At 46.4% G+C, this 16,784-nt stretch overlaps 2 protein-coding genes across 3 annotated transcripts in view; both read left to right on the top strand.

Annotated features, from left to right (window-relative positions):
* The window catches only part of INPP5B (inositol polyphosphate-5-phosphatase B), a 58,928-nt gene extending 44,314 nt beyond the window's left edge, over positions 1-14,614 (top strand). The window contains 8 exon segments of the mRNA XM_021095974.1: positions 2,406-2,516; positions 4,236-4,398; positions 5,967-6,202; positions 8,919-9,032; positions 10,818-10,902; positions 11,563-11,690; positions 13,011-13,122; positions 13,783-14,614. Coding sequence (XP_020951633.1) covers positions 2,406-2,516; positions 4,236-4,398; positions 5,967-6,202; positions 8,919-9,032; positions 10,818-10,902; positions 11,563-11,690; positions 13,011-13,122; positions 13,783-13,898 — 1,065 coding nt within the window. The 3' untranslated portion in view covers positions 13,899-14,614.
* Positions 15,658-16,784, top strand: part of MTF1 (metal regulatory transcription factor 1) — a 47,233-nt gene continuing 46,106 nt past the window's right edge. The window contains exon 1 of one of the 2 annotated variants that reach the window (XM_021093301.1): positions 15,658-15,765. The gene's annotated coding sequence lies outside the window, so the exon portion shown is untranslated. 2 annotated transcript variants of the gene reach the window in all.

The raw sequence follows: 16,784 nt of genomic DNA, 5'->3' as shown, positions 1-16,784 counted from the left end.
GTTGATTGACAGTGGTGTTGGCGTTTCCTGGTGGCCTAGTGGTTAAGGATTTGATGTTGTCACTGCTCTGGCTGGGGTTTGATGCCTGGCCCAGGAACTTCCACAAACTGTGGATGCAGCCAAATTAAAAAAAATAAAAAGGAGTTCCCGTTGTGGCTCAGTGAATTAGGGACCCCATGTTGTCTCTGTGAGGATGTGGATTTGATCCCCGGCTCTGATCTCTGGGTTAAGGATCTGGCATTGCTGAGAGCTGTGGTATAAGTCGAAGACGATGCTCTGATCCCAAGTTGCTGTGGCTGAGATGTAGGCTGGCAGCTGCAGCTCTGAGTCAGTCTGTAGCCTGGGAACTTCCATATGCTACAGGTGCAGCCATAAAAAGCAAACAAGTTCCAGTAGTGGCTCAGCAGAAATGAATCTGACTAGTATCCATGAGGACGCAGATTTGATCCCTGGCCTCGCACAGTGAGTTAAGGATCCAGCATTGCTGCAAGGTGCAGCATAGGTTGCAGATAAGACTCAGATCCCAAGTTGTTTCCGAAATTGTGCCATTATATGCCATAATGATCACTCTTCATATATACCAGTGTGGCTATTTCTAGAGAGTGAAATTCCTAGAGGTAAAATTAGTAGTTCAAAGAAAAATGTATTCTAAATTTATTTGAGCCTGCTAAATTATCCTCCCAACAATCCCTACCATTTTAAACTACCAACCATATGTGACCTGATTTTCCCACAAGCTGGCTAATACTGGGTTTTATCAGTCTTTTAAATTTTCTGCCAACTCAGTGAGGTAAAAGAGAAAGATACTCGTAAATCACATTTCCCTGATTACTAGCGAAGTTGAATGTCTTTTTTTTTTTTTTGCTTTTTAGGGCTGCACCCACAGCATATGGAAATTCCTAGGCTAGGGGTCAAATCAGAGCTACAGCTGCTGGCCTATGCCACAGCCACAGCGACACCAGATCCAAGCTGCATCTGTGACCTATACCACAGCTCAGGGCAATACTAGATCCTTGACCCACTGAACAAGGCCAGGGATCGAACCTGCATCTTCATGGATACTGGTCGGGTTTGTTATTGCTGAGCCTTGAATGGAACTCCTTCAACGCCTTTTTATTTATTCTCCTTTTCTATCTCTTCTTTGGCGACTTCTGCGTTTATCTTTAGAGGACCAGTTCTCAAGGGTGCAGGTAGTGGCACATCAGGATCTATGAGGGTGCGAGTGTTTTGAAAAAAAGCCTGATTGTGAGTTCTCCAGTGACTTAGTGGTTAAGAATTTGGTGTTGTCACTGCTGTAGCTCAGGTTCAATCCCTGGTCCAGGAACTTCTGCATGCCATGGGCATGGCCAAAAAAAAAAAAAAAAAGAGAGAAAAAAAGCCTAATAAATGTTATAACTGAAGTTTTATTATTGGAAAATGATAAAAATTGTGTTTATAATTCAAAATACAGGAAGGAAAGCCTGAAAAAAATCTTCTTGGCTGATGGAGCACAGGTTAAAAGGCCCAAGAGATGCTGCTTTATTTTTTTTATTTTTAATTTTTTTGTCTTTTTAGGGCCTCACCAGCAGCATATGGAGGTTCCCAGGCTAGGGGTCAAATTGGAGCTGTAGCTGCTGGCCTACACCACAGCCATAGCAACGCCAGATCTGAGCCATGTCTGCCACCTACACCACAGCTGGATCCTTAATTCACTGAGCAAGGCCAGGGATAGAACCTGCATCCTCATGGATTCATTTACACTGAGCCACGGTGGGAACTCCAGGAAACGCTGCTTTGAATCAAAGCCCCAGGAGTTCCTGCTGTGGCTCATTGGTAATGAAACAGACTAGTATCCCTGAGAATGCTGGTTCCATCGCTGGCTTTGCTCAGGTGGTTAAAGACCTGGCCTTGCTGTGAGCTTTGATGTAGGTTGAAGACATGGCTCAGATCCCACATGGCTGTGGCAGTGGCGTAGGCAGGCAGCTGTAGCTCCTATTCGACCCCTAGCCTGATTGCTTCCATGTGTCATATGATTTGTCCTAAAAAAGCAAAATAAACTAAAATAAATGAAAGCCCTAGAGAAGCTCCTCATGGCAGGCCAGTCATAATAGCCAGTATAGCAGAGCCAGACGCTGGGCATCTTGCTGCCCTCGGCTGAAGACCTGACAGAACTGCCAACCAGGCTTTTACTCCAGCATCTTCTTTCTGCTAATCAGGGAGCAGTTGATTTTTAGCACAAGCTTTGCCTCTTGGGGAACCCTTCTACCTCTATTGTTAATTGGATTCTTTATTCATTAATTACATCTATTTCATATTCACTCAGCTGCTCTCAACTGCTGTTTCCCGAGGCCGGGAATGTCCTCTCTTTTGGAAGAGAGGAAGTAGGCAGAAGGCAAGGCACTCAGTCTCTGCTCTCTCCCTTCCAGGTGAGAGTCGTAAATGAAGAGCTTTATCGGAAGACTCTGGAGGAGATTGTTCGCTCCCTGGATAAGCTGGAAAATGCCAACATCCCTTCTGTGTCCCTGTCCAGGCGAGAGGTAGGAAGGACGTGCTGAGGCATCAGGCTCTTCTCTTCAGAGAATGTAAACCTCATCTCCTAGAGCTCAGAATTCCAAGAGGCACCTGTCGGATTACTGAACTCTAGTCTTCCTTGATCAGTTGCTTCTCGATAAAGTGAGGCTGATGATGCTAGCTGACAAGAGAGGGGTTGTTGTTGTAGATTTTGTTCACCTCCTGATCTTCAAACCAGAAGCCAGTAACTTTTTGTGGCTCATATATTTCATCCACACATGGGCCATCCATGAGTTAAATTACAGCATAGAGGATCCAAAGCGTGTCTCTTCGGATTTTCGCATAGCTGCTCTGTATTCTTGCCTTGGGTTTGTCTTCCTACTGATACTTTGAAATTAAATTAAGTCCAAAGTTTTGAATATGTATGAGTTGAGGGGAGGGAAGGCAGTGGGGAAAGGTAATGGGTGTTGGGAGAAGCCAGGTTAGGGCTAAAGGTTTTTCATAGACGTGCCATAGCATAGGAGTTCCCGTCATGGCTCAGCGGAAACGAATCTGACTAGCATCCATGAAGATGCAGGTTCGATCCCTGGCCTTGCCCATTGGGATAAGGATCTGGTGTTGCCGTGAGCTGTGGTGTGGATCACAGACAGATGCGGCTCAGATCTGGTGTTGCTATGGCTGTGGTGTAGGCTGGCAGCCCATACCTAGCCTGGTAACCTCCACATGCTTTGGGTGTGGCCCTAAAACTATGAAAAAAAAAAAAAAAAAAAAAAGAAGTGCCACAGCGTAGATCACTCAGAATCATTACCAAAAGTTCAGTTAAATAAGAATTCATGGTGAGGGCAGTTTTAATGCCCCATTCATCCAGCTACTTGGAAGGATGAGCTTGATTTTCATGTTTCAGAGGTGAATTTGTGAAGGATGTATTGGAAATGGTCTTTGGGTATAGAATATGTAAACTTTGGAGTTCCTGTTGTGGCGCAGCAGAAACAAATCCAACTAGGAACCATGAGGTTGTGGGTTCGATCCCTGGCCTCGATCAGTAGGTTAAGGACCTGGCATTGCCATGAGCTATGGTGTAGGTTGCAGACACAGCTTGGATCTGGCATTGCTGTGGCTCTGGTGTAGGCTGGCAGCTCTATCTCTGATTTGACCCCTAGGCTGGGAACCTCCATATGCCGCGGTTGTGGCCCTCAAAAGACAAAGGCAAAAAAACAAAAAAGAATATGCAAACTTTGATTCCTCCAGGAAATTTATTTATAAAACAACATGAGTTTTAGTTGAACATAGACAACTGGGAGTTCCCGTCAATGGCTCAGCAGGTTCAGAACCCAACTAGTATCCATGAGGATATGGGTTCGATCCCTGGCTGCGCTCTGTGGGTTAAGGATCTGGCATTGCCACAGGCTCTGGCATAGGTAACAGATGTGGCTTGGATCCTGCATTGCGGTGGCTGTGGTGTATTTAGGCTGGCAGCAGCAGCTCCAGTTCCACCCCTAGCCTGGGAACTTCCACATGCCAAGGGTATGGCCCTAAAAAGGAAAAACCAAAACCAAAACCACAGACACCTGGTCTTTTGTGGTAGCTCTGGCCTTCCAGGTGAATACTGAAAAGCAGAAACATGATTTAAAAGCGATGGTCCTTGGTTTTTTTTTCTGGAGAGGACAGGGCTGGCCCAGTTGGAGTGGCTGGGCAGGTTGCTAAGGAGAGCTTGCTGGTCTGACTGGTCCCGGGCTTGTTCCCAGTTCTGTTTTCAGAACGTGAAGTTCATGCAACTCCAAGTAGAATCCTTTACCATTCAGAATGGACCAGTGCCGTGTCAATTTGAATTCATCAACAAGCCTGATGAAGAGTCTTACTGTAAGAGGTGGCTGAACGCCAACCCCAGCCGAGGGTTCCTCCTGCCGGGTAAGGCCTCTGTTCCCAGGTTTCTGGTCGCTGGTTTGGGGAACACCCTACTCTATCTTTGCTCATTTCCCGGAATGAGCTGTTTGTTTCTGAGTGTTTCGTTGTCTGCCTGAAGCTTTTCAAAGCCCTGTGGCTGAACCATCCATAAATAAAATTTTAAATGGTAAAGAGCCTGAGTGAGTTCAGCCCCCAAAACCTTCTCAGTCTCAACCTGTGTGTATGCTCCTTAATTTCACTCAAAGAGAAAGCACAGGGTGGCTGTGGAGCACGTGCTGGTGTGTAAGGAAACACTTCCACTCTGCCTCACAGTTCAACTCCCAGCTGTCTGCTCTTGTGGCGAAAGACAATGGGGTGATAATCCAGAAATGATATCTGGCCCTAGAAGTCACTACCCATGTCTTTCCCCTAGCTCCTCCTTGGCATTGTGTTGTGCTGTGAGGTAGAGAGGTTAAGCCTGTTTTGCAGACAGCTCACAGGCTGATAACGTGTTATATTTTCTGCCAGATCAAGTGTCATCATCTGACCTGGCTCAGGGCAAGCTCTTTGATCCACGCCTTCTGATCATATTAATAATTTCTTGGAGTTCCCTTGTGGCCCAGCAGGTTAAGAATCCGACTAGTATCCGTGAAGACTCGGGTTCAATCCCCAGCCTCCCCAGTGGGTTAAGGATCTGTTGTTGCTGTGAGCTGTGGTGTAGGCTGGCAGCTGCAGCTCCATTTCGATCTCTGGCCTGGGAACTTCCATATGCCACAGGCGTGGCCCTAAAAAAATATATAATAATTTCTCGCTTGAGCTGTGCCACTTAGAACACAGCTTTCATAAGAGTTACCTATTCATGGTTTTGTTTCCATATCCCCCTTGGGCTATAAACTCCTTGTTCATGTGTCTCCTGAATGCTGAGCAGGTAAATTCTGGTTGGAGGGCTGACACCTCTCATTTTCTCTCTGTAACCCTGTTGGCCTGACTCTCTTCCTGCCTGTCTTCTCCCTTCACCTTTTCTCTTGGCTTCTTGCCAACCAGCACTACTTTTTTTTTTTTTTGGAATGCATATCTCAAACATAACGTTTATTTATTTTATTTTATTTTTTTATCACATCTGTAGTTGTATAACGATCATCACAATCCAGTTTCACAGGATTTCCATCCCACAACCCAAGCACATCCCTCCATCCCCCAAACTGTCTCCTCTGAAGACCATAAGTCTTTCAATGTCTGTGAGTCAGCATCTGTTCTGCAAAGAAGTTCAGTCTGTCCTTTTTTCAGATTCCACATGTCTGTGAAAGCATTTGATGTTGGTGTCTCATTGTATGGCTGACTTCACTTAGCATGATAATTTCTAGGTCCATCCATGTTGCTAAAAATGCCAGTATTTCATTCCTTTTTAATGGCTGAGTAATATTCCATTGTGTATATGTACCACATCTTCTGGATCCACTCCTCTGTCGATGGACATTTAGGTTGTTTCCATGTCTTGGCTATTGAAAAAAGTGCTGCAATGAACTTTTATTTTATTTTATTTTTGTTTTTGTATTTTTTAAGCATTACTTTTTAATTTCTAATTTTTTCAGATTCTATCATTAAGATTGAATTGGAACTATTTGTAAATAAGACCACAGCGACCAAGCTCAACTCGGGTGAAGACAAAATCGAGGACATTCTGGTTCTGCACTTGGATAGGGGAAAGGACTACTTTTTGTCTGTGTCTGGGAACTACATGCCCAGCTGTTTTGGATCACCCATTCACACCCTGTGCTACATGAAGGAGCCCATCTTGGACCTGCCCCTAGAAACTATTAGACACCTGGTGAGTTCTGTGCTGCAAGGAGACATCTAGAACTATGTAGCAGCCAAGCCAATCAAACAAGATATTCCTGTGCCTACCTTCTCAGGGACCGGAGAATTTCTTAGCCTCCATAGAGTTGGCAGACTATATCGATTATATATTCCTATTAAATAAGCACCCTGATATTATCAGTGGTTTAAAACAAGAGCAAGTTATTGCTTCTCATGACTGTGAGTTCCCAGTGTGGCTCTTCTGCTGGTCCCCCCAGGCTCATTTGTGTGGTTGCAGTCAAATGGTAGCGGTGATGGCCCCCCACGTCCAAGAGGCCTCCCTCCCTTGTCTTGGTGTTGGCTGCTCCCTGGACCTCTCCTTCCACATGGGCTTCATCACCCATGCGTTGGCCCATGAGTGTTGGTCTGTGCATTTCCAAGTGGTAGTAAGGGTGTGAGAATAGCCTTTCTTGATCCCTGGCCATCTTGGTGGCTTCTCTTGGTTGAGGTGCCCCACAACTAAGGCAGGAAGGTGGTAGCCGCAAAGAAGATGAAAAAGTCACTGAAGTCAGTCAACTCTCAGCTCCAACTCATTATGAAAGGTGAAAAGTATGTGCTGGGGTACAAGCAGACACTGAATATAATCAGACAAGGCAAAGTGAAACTGGTCATTCTTGGAGTTCCCATTGTGGCTCAGTGGTTAACGAATCTGACTAGGAACCATGGGGTTGCAGATTTGATCCCTGGCCTTGCTCGATGGGTTAAGGATCTGGCGTTGCTGTGGCTGTGGTGTAGGCCGGCAGCTTTAGCTCTGATTTGACCCCTAGCCTGGGAACCTCCATATGCCATGAGTGTGGCCCTAAAAAGCAAAAAAAAAAAAAAAAAGAAAGAAAAAAGAAAAGGAAACTGGTTATTCTTGCCAGCAACTGCCTAGCCTTGAGGGAATCTGAAATAGAATATTATTCTGTGTTGGCCAAAACTGGTGTTCATGGCTACAGTGGCAGTCATATTGAATTGGACATAGCATGTAGAAAATACTGCAGAGTGTGCATACTGGCTCTCATTGATCCAGTGATTCTCATATTAGAAGCATGCCAGAACAGACTGGTGAAAAGTAAATCATGCACAATTTTTCTTTAATAAAACCAGCCAGAGCTTATTTAAAAAAAAAAAAAATTTTTTTTTTTTTTGGAATTTCCATTCCTCTTATGACTCAGCCGAAAAAAATCTGACTAATATCCATAAGGATACGGGTTTGATCCCTGACCTTGCTCAATGGGTTAAGGATCCGGCTTTGCTGTGAGTTGTGGTGTAAGTTGTAGACGTGGCTTGGATCTGGCATTGCTGTGGTTATGGCGTAAGCCGGCAGCTGTAGCTCTGATTCAGCCCCTTTCCTGGGAACCTCCATATGCCACAGGAGCAGCCCTAAAAAGACAAAAAAAAAAAAAAAAAAGACAGCAGAAGCTTGTAAGGCCTCTCATAGCTCAGGCTCCAAAACTTGCATGGTACCACTTCTGCCACATTTTATAGGGCAGAACAAGTTGAGAGGTCAGCCCAGATTCTAGGGATGGGGAAATACTCTACTTCTTGATGGGAAAAGCTGCAAAGTATTATTGCCACATTTTTCAGTCTTTCATACATAAAATATCAGAGAAATTCAGCCATAAATACTAAGATAATGAAATTTCCCTGGCCTGCAATATTATCCTTTTTCTGTTTTAATTATTACTTGGTTGTTTATCATTCTAAACTAAATTTTCTGAGATCTTAAAGGCTATGGAGACGATTCTGATACAGGGGGCCTAGTTTGTTGCAGATTTTTTTTTCTTCAGATTTTTGATAATAGGTATGCTTTTCTTTTTTCTTTCATTGCATTTTTTTGTTTGTTTGTTTTTTGGGTTTTTTTTTGCTTTTTTTAGGGCTGCACCTGCAGCATATGGCTATAGGGTCTCAAATCAGAGCTGCAGCTGCCCCCCTACACCACAGCCATAGCAATGCCAGATCCTAGCCACAGCTGTGACCTACACCACAGCTCATGGCAACACCAGATCCTTAACCCACTGAGCAAGGCCAGGGATCGAACCCGCAACCTCATGGTTCCTAGTTTGGATCGTAACCTGCTGGGCCACAATGGGAATTCCTTCCATTGCATTTTAAAATTTAGGGACTCTTGGAGTTCCCTGGTGGCAAAGTGGGTTAAGGATTCAGCATTGTCATTGCTGTGGTTCAGGTGTGGCGCCTGTTCGACCCCTGACCTAGAAACTTCTTCATGCCACAGGTGTAGCCAGAAAAAGTTAAAAAATTAAAATTTAGGGACTCTTGAAAACAGAGGCCCAATAAGGGAAGTGATTTGTCATGGGTCTTGTGGCAAGTTAATACTGGATCTGGACCTTGTATTTGGATTTCTGGATTCCCAAGTCTTGCTTTTTTTCCCCCACCAGACCACACCATCTCTCTGCTTCTGACAGTGAAACGCTCTAGGCAGGGTGTTTTTTCTAAGATGATGCACATTTTACCTTCTTCATTGGAACTGCTTGCCAAAAGCCACTCCCAATTCTCAAAGTCACCTTTGGCACCTTGCTCGTGCCACCTGATTTCACTTTTGCATGCTGAACGTTTGCTGAGGGACATTGAAACACTTCCCTTCTTCCATAGGTTTGCTTCTCCATGTACTGCATTCTCCTGAAGTCAGCCAGGCAGAAGTGCCATTGGTGGACCTTCTTGTCATGCTTTTAATTTCCTTTCAGACTTTAATGCAACTACAGACTGAAGATGATGGGAGTCATTTGGAGAAACCCATGGATATCCCCAAAGAGCTCTGGATGATGGTTGATTACCTGTACCGAAACGCCATCCAGCAGGTAGGTGGTGGTGAAGCAGTCACACCTGATGGAGGCCAGCCTGCCTTGAGAAAGAGCATCAGCCCTGAGAACTTTGGGCCTAAAAAGCTTTTCCCCTGCAGAACCTGTGGAAAGCTGTTCTTTACAGGGACTGGATGAGGGGCATGTAGGTTCATTACATATTAAGAATTACATACAGCACTCGATTCCACCACCCTGCCCCGGAGGAGGGGGGGAAGCAGCTTTGCACAGGAAGGCCTTTCCCAGCACAGTCTATTCCCTCCCCTGGCCTCTGGGGTCCCCCAGGTAGAGAGCCCTCTGAAGACTTCTCAGGATGTCAGCCTGATGTCCTTTTCGGGAACTCTCGAAAGCTTCTGGGAATGGGAGGGGCTCACTTGTTGACAAGCCAGCCAGGCAGGGGACCAGATGGAGCCTCTGGGCCATGAGTCAGGAAGCTTGATTTCTAGAGTGAGTTTAGCAAAAGCTTCATGAGATCAGATTGGTCAGTTTCACTGACTCATCCCTCTGGGTCCCAACGAGACCAATAGAAACTCTATCATCTGCTGCAGCTCTGCCACTTGGTAGCAAGCTGCATCCTCGGGATGGTCTTTCTCCACTTTCCCTCTCAGAGTTACTGAGCGTTACAACGTCCCAAACCCTGTGCTGAGTGTTTTACAGCACGGCCTCACTTAGTTCTCACAGTAGCTGTCAGATGAGGAAACGGATCCCCAGAAATGTTCAGTAACTTGGCCAGGGTCCCAAAGCGACAGATGGGCAGGATTGGGACTTGAACCCAGGGAGTCTATAGAAGTCACATTCTTTTTTTAATTTGGCTGCACCTGAGGCATATGGAAGTTCCTGGACCAAGGATCAAACCTGCGCCACAGCTGTAACCAGAGCCACAGCAATGAAAACACCGGATCCACTGAACCACAAGGGGACTTTCAAAGTCACATTCTTAAGGTCTTTGCTAATCTACCTTCTCTGCAGAGTTCCTTTCAGGTGTAACTTTTGTGTAATACACGTAATATTGTTCAGTTACAGGGCATTGAATCATTTTATAAAACGAATATAAGGACTCAGGGAAATACTTTTATTGCCATAATCTCATTTTCTCAAAGCACTGAGATGCCTTTTTTTTTTTTTTTTAATTTTTTTTTGTCTTTTTTTTTTTTGCTATTTCTTGGGCCTTGCTATGGAGGTTCCCAGGCTAGGGGTCTAATTGGAGCTTTAGCCACCGGCCTATGCCAGAGCCACAGCAACACGGGCTCCGAGCCGCGTCTGCAACCTACACCACAGCTCATGGCAACGCCGGATCCTTAACCCACTGAGCAAGGGCAGGGACCGAACCCGCAACCTCATGGTTCCTAGTCGGATTCGTTAACTTCTGCGCCACGACGGGAACTCCTGAGATGCCTTTTTAACTTTCTCCATCTTATAAATGATATATTGTCTTCAGTTTTTTTTTTTGTTTGTTTTTTTCTGTGTGGTTAATCCCTCCATAACACTGCAAGAAACATAGCTACTTTAAAGTTTTCCCTGTGGTTGGATCTTATCGATGTGTTTGGTGTGCCGTACGCAGTTTTGTAATAGGTGTCTATGCTCGTGACCTGGTGTGGGAGCCCGGGAAGGCCTGTGAGGTGCATTAGCCACATCCGCCTGCATCAGCTCATCCACTAGTCGGGTTCAAAGACCTCAAGACCCTGCCCCTTTTTATACTCTGCTAGTGATTGTATTTGTAGGTCAAGAAATCATTGCTGCTTTTCTGAAAATACAGTTATTTTGTGACTTTCTTTCCTTTTTCAGGAAGATCTGTTTCAGCAGCCAGGCCTGCGCTTGGAATTTGAACATATCAGGGACTGTTTGGATACTGGGACAATCGATCACCTCTGTATCCTTCAGACATTCGTGTTTGTTTTTGTTTTTGTTTTCTGTCTTAGCAGGGCTGCACATGCAGAATATGTACATTCCCAGACCAGGATTCGAATTGGAGCTGTAGCTGCTAGCCACAGCCACAGCCACGCCAGATCTGAGCCTTGTCTGAGACCTATATCACAGCTCACAGCAACACCGGATCCTTAACCCACTGAGTGAGGCCAGGGATCGAATCCGCATCCTCATGAATGCTAGTTGGGTTTGTTACCGCTGAGCCACAGCAGAAACTCCTCCTTCAGACATTTGTGTATACACGCCCGTGTGCATGGACACATGCTTGTGTGTGTGTGTGAATGTGAGTGAGGTGAACAAAAGGAAGGGATGATAATTTAAGGCTCAAAATCAGATATTCTGTCCTCAGCTGCCATGTTTTTCCTACTTAAAGTTTGCGTAGAGAAGACTTGACAACTTTAAGCAACCAATATAGCAGGAATTAAGGGGGCCCGGCTGAGCTGACAGATAGCTTGGCCCCTTCAAAGATGCCAGGCTGGCATCCCAGCTCTGAGCAGAGAGCCTGGCCGGGCAGGCAGCACCCTGGCATGTGCTGGCTCCTGGGCCTTTTCCTAACAATGACCCTGGCAGTGGCATCACCCATTCCTTAACGCTGGGACCAAAGCTGCTAGCAATCATTCCGTAGCCGAAGCCCTGCTGCTTTTCCTGGAGAGCCTGCCAGAGCCCGTCATCTGTTACAGGGCCTACCGAAGCTGCTTGGAGTGTTCTGGCAACCTCACAGCAAGTAACCAGGTGAGGGGAAGCGGTGAGCATGGGTGTGTTCATGATGGAGCCCTGGGTCTCCTGGGGCCTGAGGGAACAAAGTGGGTGCCAGCCCCTAAATGCAGTGTCAGAAACCTGACTCCAAGTCTTTCCTTCCCAAACCTGTTCTTCCTCTCAGGTCCCTTTTTCTTTCTATGGCATCACCTTAATTCCAGGGACTCAACCCAGAAACCTGAGTCATTTCTGACTCCTCCCCTCCTCCCTTCCCACACGCTCAGTCCCCTTGATCTGTCACTCATCTGTCTCCCATTCTTATTCCACTTACCTAGGTTCAAGACCCTGCATTCTGGCTCTCTCTCTGCTGATTTGCTTTGCCTTCTGCAATTAGATTGTGGTTTCTTATTTATTTATTTATTATTTTAGGGCCACACCCATGGCATATGGAGGTTCCCAGGCTAGGGGTTGAATCGGAGCTGTAGCCATTGGCCTATGCCACAGCCACAGCCACACCAGCTCTGAGCCCTGTCTGCAGCTACACCACAGCTCACAGCATCTCCAGGTCCTTAACCCACTGAGCAAGATGAGGGATTGAACCTTCGTCCTCATGGATATTAAATTCATTTCCTCTGAGCCACGACGGGAACTCATAGATTGTGGTTTCTTAAGCTTTCATCATGTCTCTGTTGGTCAGAAACACTCTCCTTGCCAATTAAGGATTTTCTTAAACAAATTTTCTGGACTTTTTATCATCTATTCTAGTAATTCATATATGTAACAGGCCACGGCAGAATAATCTAGAAAACATGCTAACAAGTTCCAGAACTTTACCCCATATCCACTGAATCAAAACCTCTTTGGGAATATGTTTTGTACAAGCTTCTCAACCGATTCTGATATGCAGATAATGAGAGTACTCAGTGAATTCCAGCCTGATCAGCCCTTCCAGGCTTAAGGCCTGTTCAAACAGTAGTGCTCCTGCCAGAATTTTCTCACAAGGTCTTCTCTCGTGTTATCTCACTGATTTCCTTATCTTGCCTTTTTCTACACTTTATTTTACTCTAAATACACTGGTCCTCACCCCCTTAAGTCCAGCCCTCTCATATTTAAGACCAAGCTAAAATGTTTTCTGTACCTTTAATTCTTTTGAGAAAGTGCAGTTAGAAGTTTGACCCCTAAGTTCATATAGTACTTGATCTGTGTTTCTCTTTTGGCCCTTGTGCCAAGTGCAAGGATCAAGGTTTTCTGTGCATAGTTTTACTCATGTATTTGGATCATGTATTCAGTCCCTGGAATACAGATACTTGGCGAATGAATGAATGAAAAGACAAACCCCACTTCTTGCTCTTTTAGGTCATCACTACTCTCCCCGCATGCCACAGAAATGTCTTCACCTACCTGATGGCGTTTTTGCAAGAACTGCTGAAAAATTCAGCAAGAAATCATTTGGATGGTAATATTCTAGGTAAGCTGCCAAATGTGTGTGGAAAGCATATCTGCAAACAAGGGACTCATTATGAGAAAATAGTTGAGGAAGGGCCCTAGTCCACTGCAGTAGAACTGAAATCTCAAGCTGTGGGCCAGGATTACCCTCAGATAGATTTTTCTTTTTTCTTTGGCCACTCTCATAGCATGCGGACCTTCCTGGGCCAGGGATCAAACCTGTGCCACAGCCCCAACTCAAGCTGCTGCAGTGACAATGCCAGGTCCTTAACCTACTGCATCACAGCAGGAACTCCTCAAATAGTTGTTTTTTGGTTTTTGTCTTTTTAGGGCTGCAGGCACGGCATATGAAAAGTTCCCAGGCTAGGGGTCAAATCAGAGCTGCAGCTCCAGGCCTGCACCACAGCCATAGCAATGCCAGATCTGAGCCACATCTGTGACCTAAGCCATAAGCTCTCAGCAACGCTGGATCCTAAATCTACTGAGTGAGGCCAGGGATCGAACCTATGTCCTCATGGATACTGGTTGGGTTCATTACTGCTGAGCCACAATGAGAACGCCCTCAAATAGCTTTTTTAAGGTAGAAAATACTGCTTTGGAGCGCCCCTCCTCACTCCTAAAAACACGAGAATAAGTAGTACTTCTTTTGCTGAACCATTTGTTTTCTGTGTTTTTCATGCAGCTAGCATATTTGGTAGCTTGCTGCTTCGAAGCCCAGCTGGTCACCAAAAGCTTGAAACGGCAGAGAAGAAGAAGGCTCAAGAATTTATTCACCAGTTCCTCTGCAACTCACCCTGAGCCTCTTCATCTCCTCTCCTATTCTGCCTGGGGCAGCCAGTTACCAGCACCCCCTGTTTGAGCTCAAGAGCTGCCTTGAGAGGATGTGAACCCCCTTAGACGCAAAAGTGGCAGCTGCCTGTTTCTCGAGCCCAGACCGCCCTCCCCACCATGGCTGTCACTCTTGGTGCTGCTGCAAGTTGTGAAGACACGGGGGGAAATCCACCACAATAAAACTGACATACATTGTTCAACTTTAGTAATGTAACAGATAGATCTCTATTTTTTTTTTTTTAATGTTTAAACAACTGTACTTCATGTGCTCACTCTGCCTGCCTCCAGGGCATACAGTGCCTTCCCTGTAGCTTGGGCCCAGCTCCTCACAATCAGATAGCTGAACAAACTTTGGAGTCTGGAAGGATAAATGAGTTGGACACAGGAATGCAAACGGAAGCTGCTGAATAAACAGGTCACAGCCACACCAGATGCCTCCAGCACTCTGTCTGAGGACATGTGTGTATGCATATGCAAACCCTACCCCACTTCCAACTCAAATGTGGCTCACCTCTGGAGCTGGCCACTAAGCCTTTGAGGCCAATACAGTGGCGTGAAAATGAAAATACTGAAGAAATTGTTGTTCTGGTGAAACAAGTGGAATTTTCTGGCCAACGAATCCTCCAAACTGTATATAATGCATTCCCTCTCTCACATGTGTAATATATTTTAATGATAAATATATTTTTAACAGTGGTGTTTGTTTTTATCTTTTAAGAGGTGGCAGCTCTCAGCAGGTGGAAGTTTGTGGCTTAAGCACTGGGACAGCTGGTCAGGGGCCAGAGAGATATTTGCCTGGCAGTCTGGTGTTAATAGCCACTATTCACATTTTTCAAGCAAGAGAGTACAGGCATGGCTGCAACCCCTTGACCCCTAATCTAGTGTCTAAGGGTTGTCCCACTCTGAATATCCTAGAGAAGTAGCTTAAAAAATAGGCAGTGGCTGCTGAGAAGTTCTGACAGCTACATCTTCCAGGCATTTACAAGTCAGGAGCCGAGTGAAACCTCTTCTTGGAACACCACTACTTACTGTTCCTTGGGAGTGCAAAGTGATTTAGATGTGGGCCAGTAGGATGACAATGTGAAAGGGAATGGCCAGTAGGTGGCGCTGCCTTAGCCTGAGCGCGAGTACCCTGGAAGTCGACAGTCTCTTCAGGGAAAAAAGTTGGAACAAACGGTCTGGACAGGTGGGTGAGGAGGGAGTTGGGCGTCTTAGAGCATGTGAGACGGGGAAGAGGTGGAGGCATCCTCTGGCCAGCCTTGGAATACTCATTTCTGCCTTTGGGGTCCAATCTAATTTTCTTGGGCTCTTCTGCCCATATTAACTTTATTAGGTGAGGAGGGGAAGCTGGGGCCATAGTAGGAGAAATGAGGAATATCACAATTTTACAGGCTTTCCCCTTGCGGTCCCGGCTGGAATTCGGCGGCTGTGGTCCTTCTCGTTGCATTTGTGGCTACCAGGGTGAGGGCAGCGCAAACTGGGTTGAGGTTACTTTGGATTAGTGGTTGGATTAGCGTCCGGTGCCTCTGGAGCGGATCCTCGACTCCGTGAGGAGAGCGGACAAGGCGAGCCTAAGCCCGCGCGGGACAAACACGCTCCGCGAGGTCTCCGCGATGCCCTGCCCCGCCTCTCCCGCTCGCCAATTGGAGGCTCGAGCTCAGCCCCCACACCAGCTAAACCAACCAGAAGCGCCAGGGAGAGGCGGAGCCCATATCTGCTCCTTCCTCCGGAAAGCGGAAGCGGAAGTGACGTTCGGGGAAGGTGGGGGCAATCATGGTGCCGCTGGGGAGGGGAGAAGCTGCTGCCGCCGCCGCTGTTGCCGGGAGCCGCGGAGGTAAAAGGCGAAATTAGACGCGGCCTGGGCTGGGGACTTCCTGGGGGGCGCGGGACTTAGGCTCCCTCCTGAAGCATTTCCCAGTAGGGACCCCAGTCCGGTCACCATAGGGACCCCACCCCTCCTCCGTTTCCATGGGGATGGGTATCCAGCCCCCCTCCCCTGTTTCCATGGAGATCCGGACCCTGCCCCTCTCCGTCCGGCTTGGAGCCCCCCAGCCTGTCTTCGGGTTTTTCCGTGTAGCCCCGGACTGGGGGTTATCCCAGACAGGTTCCTTTTCCCAGCCTCCTCTCAAGGGTGCTTCGTTTGTACTTCTCGTTTGCTACCTTCGAATCTCCTGGTCTTGTTTGTTCCGGACAGTTGGTCTCCGCGTTGCCGCCTGTGGTGCCGGGTCAGCCCAGTGGGGCCCCCGGTACTCTTATCTCTCCTCTCAGATGCAGCGAAATGTGCATCTACCGGGTTGCGTAAGCCAGAGCAAGGGGTCGGGCCGGTTCCTCCCGGATCAGATCCCTTGGCCTGTCTCTGGTAACTACTACTCTGTTTAGCTGCCCTACAGCGTTAAAGGTTCACTTTAATCCAGAGCAGAAGAGAAAGCTAAAGTGCAAAGCCAGACTGAAAACTAAAAGTGATGTGCTAAATATTTTAAAATTCACTCCTCAGTCTCCCAAAGCTACATTTGTAGAACCTGTGTGTTTGCAGGTAAAAGAAGAGTCACTATAAATAAGACTCATCATTCCCTCATTGTAGAAAGGACACTATAAAGCATAGTTACTAGTGGACACCAGATTGTTTTAGGAGAGAAATATATAAAGTGATCTTCACTAGATATGCCTGATTAGGGATCAGCCCCTCTACCCATCTGTTCTTGGAAGGAGGGAACAAATTCACACTTGAGTCCTCCAAGGTTGTCAGACATTGTGCCTTGACATACATAATCTCTTTTACTCTGAACAACAATTTCTTGAGAATAGGAATTACCAGTCTCACCTTACTTGTGAGAAAAACTGAGGCACAGAACA

This window comes from Sus scrofa, chromosome 6 (assembly GCF_000003025.6).
Source record: "Sus scrofa isolate TJ Tabasco breed Duroc chromosome 6, Sscrofa11.1, whole genome shotgun sequence".
Classification (NCBI taxonomy): domain Eukaryota; kingdom Metazoa; phylum Chordata; class Mammalia; order Artiodactyla; family Suidae; genus Sus; species Sus scrofa.
Note: the sequence above shows the minus strand (reverse complement) of the source record. Positions and strands in the feature narration are given on the sequence as shown.